This window comes from Varanus komodoensis, unplaced genomic scaffold, assembly GCF_004798865.1.
Source record: "Varanus komodoensis strain SLA01 unplaced genomic scaffold, ASM479886v1 scaffold6_2, whole genome shotgun sequence".
NCBI classification, from domain to species: Eukaryota; Metazoa; Chordata; class Lepidosauria; order Squamata; family Varanidae; genus Varanus; species Varanus komodoensis.
Genome location: NW_025336346.1, coordinates 940,465 through 953,264, shown reverse-complemented (window position 1 = coordinate 953,264; position 12,800 = coordinate 940,465). Strand labels below are relative to the sequence as shown.

The following is a 12,800-nucleotide window of genomic DNA, read 5'->3' as shown; positions in this document are numbered from 1 at the left end:
TATTTATGGATTTGTGATGAGTTTTATTTGAGATTTCACAAAGAGTTACCTATCTTCCTGTATGCCACTATGTTTCCTTCCATTTTTAGATTCAGAAACTCAGACCTTGAAAGAACACCTCATTGATGAATTGGATTATGTGTTAGTTCCTACTGAAGCCTGGAATAAATTAGTAAATTGGTATGGCTGTATAGAGGGGCAGCAGCCAATTGTGAGAAAAGTAAGTGTTAATCATCTTTGTATGATATATAGTACAACCTATATATGTTCAGAAATTGAGCCTGTTGGGACCTACTTAATTACTTAATTATGTATAAGATTACAGTCTTAGTTTGGTTTGTTGAGGCCACTCCTTATACCCACACAGGAACCCTATGCAGTTTTTCTTGTGTTACTCAAAGGACATGCACTATATAAATAATTTTATAGACGAATAATGGTATAGAAGAATGGGTACAATGTTTCAGTTGCAACAGAAAACTGAAAATGAGGGAAATGTCTTCTTTGTATTTTGATGGGCAATGATCCCTTGAAGTTTCATAAGAATGCACTGAGTATTCCTTCATTTAACTAATGGTGAACAGAATGGAAAGTTTCTCCTTAGTTGCTGTGTACTCTGTTGATTAAGCTTATGGCAAGAACCACTTTACATTTGTTTTTACTTCCAAACACTTGTATATACACTGATTTCATATAACATAGTATACAAATATGCTATGCATATGATAGTGTACACCCTTTTCCTACAATGCTATAGAAAAAAATATGATCCTAAGAAAGTACTATGCTGTGCATGTGGGGTAGAGGGAGGGAAGTTGAGTGGAGGAAATGAGAATTGATGAACAGTGTGTTTTAGCTTTCACAAGCATATGCTACTGCTCTCTGTTGGAAAAAAATAGCTGATCATATACAAGGAACTGCTAAACTTTTACTTTGAAACTAAAAGATGTAGGAGCGTGTGTATATTTCTTAAGTGTCATTACATATTAAGCTTTCAGTGGGAAGAATGTCTTTAAAAAACTGGTAGTTTTTTCCATACAATCTTAAATTCTGAAATCTACTGAACTAAAAATTTTTAAAGGGGTTGAATGGTCAAACTATTGAACAGTCAAGTATCTATAATTTCAAAAGCATTTCCATTTCTATTATTAAAAAGGTTACATCTCAGTACAATAGGCTTCTTTCAATCCTGCTATAATTGCCCCAATCCTTGACACCAGTGTTCTAAATTAGAGGGAACTGGGAGGGCTGACACCTTGTAACTTGGAGCATTGGCTTCCTAGTTAGAAAGAGGATTCATTAATTTATTCATTAATTAAGAATGGCAAAGTCCACATTGAGCCATGGGTGACCACAGGACATTGACAAGGTTGGATAAGTGCATTTTAATATAATACATGCATTAAAATATTGATCTGATCTGAGTGAGAAGAAAAATTAATTGCATCTTACATAGCCAGCTTTCCTGTTTTTTAGAACAGGATAGAAAAAAGACTGCTGTCAAACTCAGTAGATCTTATTTCCATAAGATCAGGCTATAATTGGATTACATAGAGCCATATAGCCAGAACTAGAGATGTCTTAACGTATTTCAAAACTTTCCAAACAATCCTGTGATCTGCCGAATTAAGAAGTGAATATTTTGATTCAGGAACTCTTCCATTTATGCTGTGGAAACTTTAGCAAAATGTTTCTTTTCTGAATAATTTGTTATACCTGTTTTACAAGAAACCTTCTTTTCATAGGTTGTAGAATATGGCCTGTTTGTGAAGCACTGTAAAGTAGAGGTTTATCTGTTGGAGCTGAAGTTGTGTCAGAACAGTGATCCTGTTAAACTTGTGAGCTCTTATTTCAGCAAAGCAGACACTGTTGGTGAGTAGTTGTTTACTAATACCGTAAGACATCTTAAAATACATCCGCTGCTGGAGTCCGGTAATCATTTGTTAGAGAATTTAATGGTGCAGGTACATTTTACAGCTTTGGAAAACATCTAGATTTCTCTCCATACTCCAATGAAAGCAAACTCTGAAAATGTTTCTTTCTGTGAAATGCTGTTTTTTGATATCCATAGGTAATTGCTATTTCATTCCAGTTACTTACGCTTAGAACCAGCACTTACTCTGTTTCATATGCTGCTTTTTGTATGAGCACTCCTGTGTGCAGAATCTTTCAGTGGTATGTTTCTTTTGGCTCCAAATTACCCTGGTTGCATTTTGAAGAGAAGACATGTTTAGGTTAAAGAGTGACTATCTAAGTGCTGCAGCTGTAATTGGGTTTACTTAGTAGAGGGAGGATGAAAGGAGGAAATACAGGCAGGCATCAGATGTGGGGAAGGGAGCAAGAGAGGAAGGACAAGTGACTTTTTATAAGTGAAATGACAACCGCCACTGCTCTTTGTGCTGACCAGGAGCCACTTAACCTATTGGGAAGAGAATGGACCTACACCTTTTCCTGTATTACCCCTATAAGAGCCAGCTCCAAACAGCCTTCAGTGGATTAACTGCTCAAGGGTGGAAGAGTCTGAGGTTTCTGGAGGAAAAGGACCAGGGAGAAACACCTGTAAAGGATGGCTGTTTCTCCTCCTGCATTTGACAAAGCCAAAATGGGGTGGGGTGGGGATTATTTACTCATGTTAGCCATGAGCATAGATGGAGAACAGTTTCCTACTGAATGAGCTACCTGTCAATAGGTTTATATTCTGTTTGGAGACTAGGACCCTCCTTCTTATTAAATATTTGAGTTAAAGCATAGTCCTAGTTGCTTCTCCATCTCTGATAGAGTTAATGGCTCAGTGACATTTTGATGTGCTTTTGCCACAAGTTCTGTTCATAGGCAGATAATAAATTTGTAGAAAACCAGTGTGGGTAGGTTCAGTCAAGTCCTTTCTGGTTTATTTTGCACTAGCAATAAGTAATTGTTTTGTATTTTTAAAAATGTTTATCTCTGTCACCACCTAGAAATACATCATGTAAGAATTTTGTCTTTCTTCTCAGCTGCCATTGAAAAAGAAATGCGAAAACAGTTTGGTATCCCTGATGGAAAGGAAACTAGGTTGTGGAGCAGATACATAAGTAATACTTATGAGCAACTAAGCAAACTTGACAGCACTATACAAGATGCAGGGCTCTATCAGGGACAGGTAAGAAGTCTGCTTACTTTGACAGTTTTCTAAAACTGTATATATTGTGTTATTCACCTGCAGGTTTTTGAATCAGACTGCTGTTTTAAAAAAAAGGTTTATATCCAGATTTAGTCACACAAAGTAGAACCATTGAAATCAATAGACAAGTTAGTCATGTCTTAACTTAAGCAGTGCCCATTTCAATGGATATACTGTATGATTAGTATCAAAACTATTACGTGATACAAAATATGAAACTTGAGCTGGATTGCACAGTATTGGACCAAATGCAGGTGCACTCTAGTCCTCATGCAAATACTGTTACGTTCACAGCCCAGCAACAGAGAGGTGCTTTTGTGAGAATTGACCTGTGGAAGCTGTCCTTGCCCCTGTGATTAGTGGCCTGAAAAAGGCATTCTGTAATCACAAAAGTGCACTTAGTAGCTTGACCTTTGTGAATGTGCTAGTTCCTTAAATTGTAACTTCTTGTTGAGCCAAAGGCCTGTCACTGGCTCTTACGTACCTCTGAGGTGCTTGCTTAGGGGACTGGAGATTGCTTGACCTTGTTCTTGCTTCCAGGCAGCATTTTCTTTGCCTACATTTTTTTGAAAGATTAAAAAGAAAGCATCAGTCCAACAGGCAATACTGCCTTTGCCTAATTTTAGTCTTTTTCCTGTTTCTTGACCTTTCCAGATAGTATTGGTAGAAGTGAAGAATGAAGATGGTTCATGGCCCAGACAATCTTCTCAGACAAAGTAAGTATTTTCCTTTTATACCTCTTCCTTTCTGGGTCTGTTCAGGCATCCCAAACCTGATCTCCAAGCAAGTTTTTTTTAAAGCCTGAATAGGCAGTGTGAGCTAATGTTAGTATATAAACTGGCATATCACTGGCTTGGTTTTCCTCCTTCCTCTGTGCTGTTTTTATGTTGCATTGTGTTTGAAATTGTTAGCCACTTAGAACAGGAAGATTGAAAATTCTGTAGGTCTAGCTGGAGGCAATGTTGAAATTGAAATAGCAACTCAGGAAAAACTAGTACCTGGAGGACACTTTGCAGCTATATATGTCTGTTTGTCTCTTGACAGAGGCATTCTACAGGACAACCAAGGTAGTTTTTTTCCAAAACTGGTTCTAAAGTTGGATTGAACTGAATCTAGAAAATCAACATAATCTGAAGTATCTGGTCTAAATTAGTTTTCTTCACTAGAATCTTAATCAGTACCTCCTTTAAAGAGGTTGGTATCTCCTCCTCTCTGAAAAAGGAATTTACAATCCTAGTCAGCCAGTCTTTTTTTATTAGATGGGCAGGGTCAAACAGACAAGTAGTTGGTTGAACTCATCCAAACACCTTGCCTATGTCCTCCATAGCTGAAACTCATTCAATACAGCTGGACCATTAATAGAAGTACTCTAATAGAGCCCAAGTCATGCTAAATAAGAGCAATGTTATTGTCAATGTGTCCTGTGAATTTTTCACAGCTAGCTATCAAGGGTGTAAGCAAGTCCCTCTTTTTATGATAATGCTAGCACATTTTTACCTTACCTATTCACTTCAAAAACTGTTCAATTTTTTTTAAGAGCAAAGAAACTAAGAATAAAAATTATACTACAAAAGAAGTAAACAGAAGGTGGCAGATGAACACAAATAGCTTCATAAATGAAAGGCTTGCTAGAATAAAAATGTCTTAAAGAGTGCATGAAAAGATGCCAGAGAAGGAACTAGCTAGATCTCGTAGAACAGAGTGTTCCACAGGTCATGTATCTTTGCCAATTCTACCTCTCATATATATTGAGTAACTGCCCTCCTCCCATTGATCTTAAAGATGATTAGTATCATGCTGATGAAGGTGGCAATTTAGATAATCAGAATATTAAATAAAGGCAGGAAATGGATCAAGAGTTAATGCAACTGCAGCAACAAGGGAGTAACATGATTCCCAAGTCTAGCCCTGATCAGAACTTTTAGTACAACAGTCCAGGTGGGCTTTCTGGATGCTTTTCAAAATCAGCCCTCTGTAGAGTACATTATCATTGTCCAGCATGAGGGGCAACAAAACTGCAGGTCATAGTCTTCTCCAGTAATGGGTACAGTTCACCATCCCTACAGCTGCCACCTGAAACATAAAGTAGCTAGCGAAGAAACAAAAGAAAATCGTCCCTCCAAGACAGGTCTGAAGCCCTATTCCATGACTGGCATTTTTACTGACCAGGAGTATCTCTGTCTAATCCACACTGAGTGTCAATTTTTTAGTCCATATTCAGTCTTTCACTAATCTTGGTTATTGGCTCAGAACCTCAAGAGTTTCCCCTAGAATCAAATGGAAAGTAAAGAGCTTAGTGTCATCAAGTGTACTAATTAAACCAAATCTAGAACGCATTCAGGTTCAGCATAATCTGCTTCTCTTCTAATCTGGGTGAATGTCCATAATATTGAGCTGATAAGTGTGTACTCAGATCATGTGAGACTGTTTTATATCTATTGCATAAAAACATTTTTATAACTAAGGAAGGTTCTGACAAATTACAAGACATTATCTTGCTGGGAATAATTTGTGCACTACTCATCTTGAATATTGTTAGTACTTGGATTTTCTTTGAAAAAATGCATCCTCCCCTTTAAATAGGGAGAGTTAAGCAAAAACAATAAACATACCCAGCAGAACTGTGCTTACAAGAAAAAATTATTGAAAAGCATAGATCTTGTCAACACTTAAGAAAGGCTGGAAGCAGTTAAACTGTATTTTCAGGTCTATGCTGGATGTAAGGTGTGCCTATTGTATCATTTATCCCAGCTTTAAGAACAAAAATATAATTCACTAGATCAATTTTAGGCTTAAGAAGGAGCATTTTACAGGATGGTTTAGTTTAAGCTTAGCTTACTATATACAAATCTGGAACTGACAAGCTGCCCTGTACCAGATAGTATCAGTGGTCTGTGTAGTCCTATATTATCTGCCATGACTGACTGCATCAAGGCCAGATTCTCAGGCAGAAGTGTTTCCCAGCAATAATTCAGAGACCTCTTAATCAGAGTTGGGAGTTGAATTTTGGAGAGTCATTTAGTGTGCTCTACCATGTTAGTAAGTGGGTACTGGAGTCCATACTGTCTTTTCATTAAATATTACAGAAGTTCTAGCTGGTACTTGATAGTGGAAAATAAAATCAAAGAAAATTATCTGGTTACGTCATGGTGGCTTATTTTGATCATGCAGATTGGTTTAATGAGTAGAACTAGAAATCTAGTACTTCAACCTTTTTCATATACAATGTATCTTATCAGTTTGACATCTGTCATTCTTGCAGCCCTACTATACAGGAAACCTCTAACAGATAGAACTAATAAACTCTATTAAAAGTCCAGAATTTCATGGCTTCTTGAAAACAAACAAAACTAGTATTATTACTGCTTCTTCTTTCTCCCAGATCAAGCACTGCAACTAGCAGAAATCTAGCTACCTCTTCAAAATCATCAGCAACCTCTTGCTCCTCAGTAGGTGCCTCTTCAGGTATTACAAATGGTGATAGCAATAACTCCTATGGTTTGAACTGCTCCAGCCTTGGCAAAGGGTAAGAGCAAGAATGTGTCTGCTGTACTTTATATAACTTCCTATTAGTGAATATTTTTACGCTTTCTCTCCTTTATTAAATAAGGTCTAGCCCTGAAGGGGGTCACAACTCCACTGTTTGGAAACTATCCTTATAGATCTTGTCTTTTTAGATAGATACATAAATGCTCAGATAATTTTGAATTTTGAACTCAGAGAATTTCTGGCTTCAGTTTTATAGTGCTCCTAGGATTCCTTTGTTGCTTATTAGTCTGTGAAGACATGCCCTTTGTCATATGATAGCTGATGGGACAACACTGCAGCATGATATAGTTATTTAACACCAACATACACAGGAATTGGGTGGGGATAAAGTGGATTCTTTGATGCAGCCCCCCTCTAGTGTGATGTCTATGGTACCCATAGGGACCTCCAACAATGCTCACAAAGCTCTCCATTCTCTGTACCACCCCCCCCCCCCCCAACCACCAGAATAAAAACTTTGGAAAATGTTGTAGTTCACTTTCTCTCCCTTCCTAGGCTTGCTATTTTTCTGTTCTCTACCCCAACCCTTGCTATTTCCCCCTTAATTCCAGTCCCTACTTTCATTATTTCTTTTTCCAGAACATGAACCTCTTTAGCAGCTTTTAACTAGCCAGGCCTCAATGGCAGTCATTGTATAACTAGTGGCATCCTACTTGGGAGCAATTTTGTGATGGTTTCTCAAATTCTCAAATGAGCCCACAGATGCAAAAATGTTGGGGACTCCTGCTCTGATATATTTGTAGGCTGATCTAGTTTATTGATTATTATTGCACTTAGATTGTTGTCTCTTGGGATAAGTGTATATTGACTATAAAATGGCAGTGGTGCACTTAGTTGTAGTTAGAATGAACAATAGCTAAAATATAGTATCTAATAATGAAAAGAGCTTAAAAGCAAAGAGGGTTATAATAAATGCAGAAGGCATTGTGATTATTATATAACCACTGATGCCCAGAAAACAAAATGACTGTCTCTCGTCCAACAGCAGAATCCTTCAGTGAAAAAGATTCTTCATTCCCCTGTGCCTCCCATGTGTTCTAAAGTGTTAGGGGACTTCAGCAAATTAGGGAGGGATGGAATGTTGCAAGAGAAAAACAGAAAGTTCCATTGAATGAAAGGGATTTCCCTTAATTTTCACAAATGTTAGATATGGAGTTAAACCTGCTTCTCAGCTTGTACAAATTTATATTGGAGGTGGAGGGTGCAGGTCTCCACAAGCCATTTTCCCCAACATTATGGGGTTTTTTGGTGCATGTGCACTTTTTAATATGAGAAAAACATTCATATGGAGCATGTTATTCAGCTTAAGCTTGTTTACCAGCTGCTTCAGCTCCTGGAAGAAGAATGACCTAACAGCAATCGATGTGTGCCAGTAACATCCAGATTAAATTATAGTAACGTGCTCTACATGACTGCCTTTGAAAAGTGTCTGGAAAATGCTAGAAATATGTTACCTGAGCATTAATTGGAAAACCTGCTTTGTCCTAAGCTAGCTTTTTGTCTAGTTGTAAATATTTTGATAACTAAAATGTTCACAAAGTCTGGTGTGCTATTTGTTTTTCAGAGGCTCTAGCTACTCTTGCAATTCCTACAACAACAGGGAAAGCACTTTTCACTCACAGCCTGGCCTCTGTGGCCTCAGCAATCTAGGAAATACGTGTTTCATGAACTCTGCATTACAGGTAAAGTGCTGGTAGAGCCTGCTTGAGAGTGGGAGACACTGTACAGGGCTGTATATTTCCTTGTCTTAACTTGTACAAATCAGTAAGGTTCCCATGTGATTTGAAAAGCTGCATAAGTATAACTGCTAGGGGCAGCATTACAGGGAGAAATATGGAAAGCTGTCTTGCAGAGTTGGACATTGGCCCTTCTAGTTCAGTATTGTCTACTGGCAAAAATTCTCCAAGGTTTCATATGGTGCTTTACCAGCCCTCCATGGAAATGTTGTGGATTGAACTTGGGGCCTTCTATACTCACAGCATGTGGTCTGCCAGTGAGCATCTACTGCACTAGATGGGGGGCCTCACTTTTGGGCCTGCAGGTAAGAGCGATTAGGATGGTGGGCATCAGGAGCAGAGCCACACAACAGCTCTCTGTGGACAAAGTGACATCAATGGGTGTGGTCACATTCACTATTATCACCACATCCATTGTTCCTTTCTCTCTGCTGAGAGAAGCACAAAGGTCTGTTCCACTCATTCTGAGCATGGAGAAAAGGACTAAACCAGAAGTTGTGCTTATCACTTATATCTGACCAGAGATAAAACACCTGGGATCCTTCTGTGCCTCCTTATCCTCCAGTTTTGGAGTGTGAAGCCCTGCTGATATCTCCAGTCTGTGAACACAGGTCAAGCTCTACCCCCTGGAGTACTCCAAGGAATTTCACTAGATTGCAGCGGGAACCTGCTCTAAGGTGACCCTAAGGGCATGAATTCTAGAACTTTTGTTTTTAAGCATTAATTAATTTTTAATACATGGATTGTATCTCTGTGTTTGAAGTCTTGAGTCGGCATTGGGATGAAAATTGGCTTTGACATTATTTTCTTATGTAGCTCTTGTCTTTGAATGTCCTTCTAGTGTTTGAGTAACACACCTCCACTGACTGAGTATTTTTTGGAAGATGAGTATGAAGCTGAAATAAATCAGGAAAATCCTCTAGGAATGAGAGGAGAAATTGCAGAAGCATATGCAGAGCTCATCAAACAGATGTGGTCTGGAATGCATTCACATGTGGCCCCCCGCATGTTCAAAGTAAGCTAAAGAAAGTGTCATTTTTGATGTCATCATTACTGTGTAAATCTTTACTGTTAAACCTTAAAGAAAAATATTCCTCAAAGTTTGTCAGAAAGGCTTAAGTTAAATGTGAATGAATTCAAAACCTAAGGAATCCCAACTGCTAGTGAAGCCTTCCTCAACTTGGAAGCTTTGAGACATTTCAGACTACAACTCCCATCAGCTCCATCAGTTTGGGGAAGGTGAATGTGCTAGAACATTAATACTTTGTATTTTGAGATCAATGATATTGGTAGAAACCAAGGAAAGTTGTAACCCCTTGCATGGAATTCTGCAGAACTGAGGCTATAATTGCCTTCACTACACACAGTTTACATGCAACTTTTCTCACTGCATTTTCCCTTTAAATTTTAGACCCAGGTTGGTCGCTTTGCTCCTCAGTTTTCAGGATACCAGCAACAAGATTCTCAGGAGCTCCTGGCCTTTCTTTTAGATGGTTTACATGAAGATCTAAACAGAGTGAAGAAGAAACCCTACCTGGAGTTGAAGGATGCTAATGGCAGGCCTGACTCGGTACATTCTAAATGCAGTCTTTTAAACTGTGGTGTAAAAGAACAGTGGAAGGAGAAAGACCAGTGCTTTTTGCCTGTCCTCTCACTGAGGCTCTGTGCTTTTCCTCTTAGTTATCTAATCCATAACTATTGTCCTTGGCCTTGTGTTTCCACCTAGTTCCTCAATTTATTAAGATTGAACACTTAGTGCTAGTTTAGACGTAATGTTTATATTGTTTAGCATTGGCTGCAGGAGCCATGGTGAACCTTGGGCTTGTACACTTCTCTCTCCTTCTCCATGTTCTTTCATTTCTAAACTAACCACGATTGCTCATTATGTCCTAACTTGAGGGAATTCTGTGTAATTTAAACTCTAGCTAGTTCAAACAACCAGGGATTTAATAGATTTAATAATAACTGCCCAGCTTAATTACATTATTATTATTTATAATAATAACCATAGTTTATGACCAGATAGGCTCACAGAGTCTTCTTCCTGCTATCTTGAAGTATTTTTTCAAATATCTTAATAAAAGAATAAACAAAAGGGTTGGCCTGTATAGAATTAGCTGTTTGATTGTATCTCATGTTTCCACCAAATGGAGAAATAGTAAAATACAAGAAAACAGGAAACATAAGCAAGGCAGGTAATGCATCAATAAAAACAACCAGTTGCAACATATTGACAAGTCAGCTTTTCAGCCAAAGTCCTATCTAAATAGGACAAGGCTGGATAGGCCTTTCTTGTCCAGTGCTAAGAGCTCCAGTGCCTGAGAGCAGCACTGAAAAGGCTCTCTCTAGGCTTCCTGCCAAATATTTTTTAGATATTAGCAGCTTTCCTGCTTTGGCTGGTTTAGGTTTTGTCTCCAGGCAGACTGGGACAAATCTCTAGCAAACTTCAGAAGAACAGCCCAGTAAAAATGGGCAGTCTCTGAGAGACCAGTGCAAGCTAAAGCACAGTTTCAGGGTACTACGTGCTAAAATAAGGTGGTGTTCCAACATGGCAGTAGGCCTCAACTAAACTCTTATAATCTGGAAGTTCCAGAGCCTCACTTAGGACTCAGCTGCAGCACAGCAGAAGCACTTTGTCAGCCATGTATGGCTTTGGGGGCTTTGTTTATTTGGAAGCTGTTCTGGATCAGGTGGTCATACTATATCCTTTGGGCTATGGGGGTGGTATAAAATATAATTATTAAATAAAATCCTCTCTAGTCTTCAAGGCATTGTATTCTCCAATAATGCAAAGGCTTTGCCTGAGGAACTTAGTTCATAATTAACTCAAATGTTTAACATTAAACTGTTTTTCTGTTTCTCTGCAATCTGTTTTTTTTTTTATAGGTGGTAGCCAAAGAAGCTTGGGAGAACCATCGATTACGTAATGACTCTATTATTGTAGATATTTTTCATGGTCTCTTCAAATCCACATTGGTCTGCCCCAAATGTTCTAAGATTTCAGTAACTTTTGACCCCTTTTGCTACTTAACTCTTCCATTGCCCTTGAAGAAAGATCGACCCATGGAAGTGTTCTTGGTCTTTGCAGATCCTCAGCGCAAACCTGTTCAGGTAAGTGGAGATGTTTGGGTCAGTCTGTACTAATAACAAAAATTGAAATATCCCCAAACTTGTGAAATGATCTGCACAATCTTTTCCCTTTAAAATTAATGGAAATATTCATGCAAATTACCAGGATGATTGTTAAAATTCTGCCCCAACCAAGGTTATGGGGTGTAGTCTTTCCCTGCCTGTGGCCACATACTAACTTTAGGGAATACACTAACCAATATCTTGCTACTTTATCTAGTCCTACTTGTCTTTACTGCAGTTAACACCGACTAAGAAATTCATATGCAGTTAGACTCCTACTTATGTTGAAACAGAAGAATAACAATTATATGTTATGACTTCATTTGCTGGTAGTTTGCTAATAGTATTAAAAAGTGGCTAGCTATGGGATTAAGCATTTTATACTTTAAATGAAATAGAAGAAAACAATAGAACAGGGAGGACCAGAGATCTGTTCAAGAAAATTGGAGCTATGAAGGGAACATTTCATGCAGAGATGGGCATGAAAAAAGGACAAAAATGGCAGGGACCTAACAGAGGCAGAAGAGATTAAGAAGTGGTGGCAAGATTACACAGAAGAACTATACAAGAAAATGCTTAACATCCCTGATAACCACGATGGGGTGGTCGCTGACCTCGAGCCAGACATCCTGGAATGTGAAGTCAAATGGGCCTTAGGAAGTCTGAGCAACAACAAAGCTAGTGGAGGCGACAGTATTCCAGCTGAGCTATTCAAAATCTTAAAAGACGATGCAGTGAAAGTGCTACACTCAGTAAGCGAGCAAACTGGGAAAACTCAACAGTGGCCACAGGATTGGAAAAGGTCAGTTTACATTCTGATCCCAAAGAAGGGCAATGCCAAAGAATGTTCACACTACCGCACCATTGCACTCATTTCACATGCTAGCAAAGTGATGCTCAAAATCCTACAAGCTAGGCTCCAGCAGGATGTGGACTGAGAACTATCAGAAGCACAGGCAGGATTTCAAAGAGGGAGAACAACTAGAGATCAAATTGCCAACATACGCTGCATCATGGAGAAAGCTAGGGAGTTCCAGAAAAACATCTACTTCTGCTTCATTGACTATGCTAAAGCCTTTGATTGTGTGGATCACAACAAATTGTGGCAAGTTCTTAAAGAGATGGGAGTACCAGACCATCTTATTTGTCTCTTGAGAAACCTATATGTGGGTCAAGAAGCAACAGTGAGAATTGGACACGGAACCAATCAGTGGTTCCGTGTC

The 12,800-nt window shown here is 38.6% G+C and overlaps 1 protein-coding gene across 2 annotated transcripts in view; it reads left to right on the top strand.

Moving 5' to 3' along the window:
• USP4 (ubiquitin specific peptidase 4) overlaps positions 1–12,800 on the top strand; it is a 41,718-nt gene that overhangs the window by 2,016 nt on the left and 26,902 nt on the right. For both annotated transcript variants that reach the window (XR_006416720.1, XM_044451562.1), the window contains exons 3-11: positions 90–220; positions 1,746–1,872; positions 2,994–3,139; positions 3,815–3,876; positions 6,543–6,686; positions 8,274–8,391; positions 9,287–9,460; positions 9,857–10,015; positions 11,332–11,556. Coding sequence is in view for 1 of the 2 variants with exons in the window: in XM_044451562.1 (XP_044307497.1) it covers positions 90–220; positions 1,746–1,872; positions 2,994–3,139; positions 3,815–3,876; positions 6,543–6,686; positions 8,274–8,391; positions 9,287–9,460; positions 9,857–10,015; positions 11,332–11,556 (1,286 nt within the window). In the remaining variant the exon portion in view is untranslated. The remainder of the gene's footprint in view (positions 1–89; positions 221–1,745; positions 1,873–2,993; positions 3,140–3,814; positions 3,877–6,542; positions 6,687–8,273; positions 8,392–9,286; positions 9,461–9,856; positions 10,016–11,331; positions 11,557–12,800) is intronic.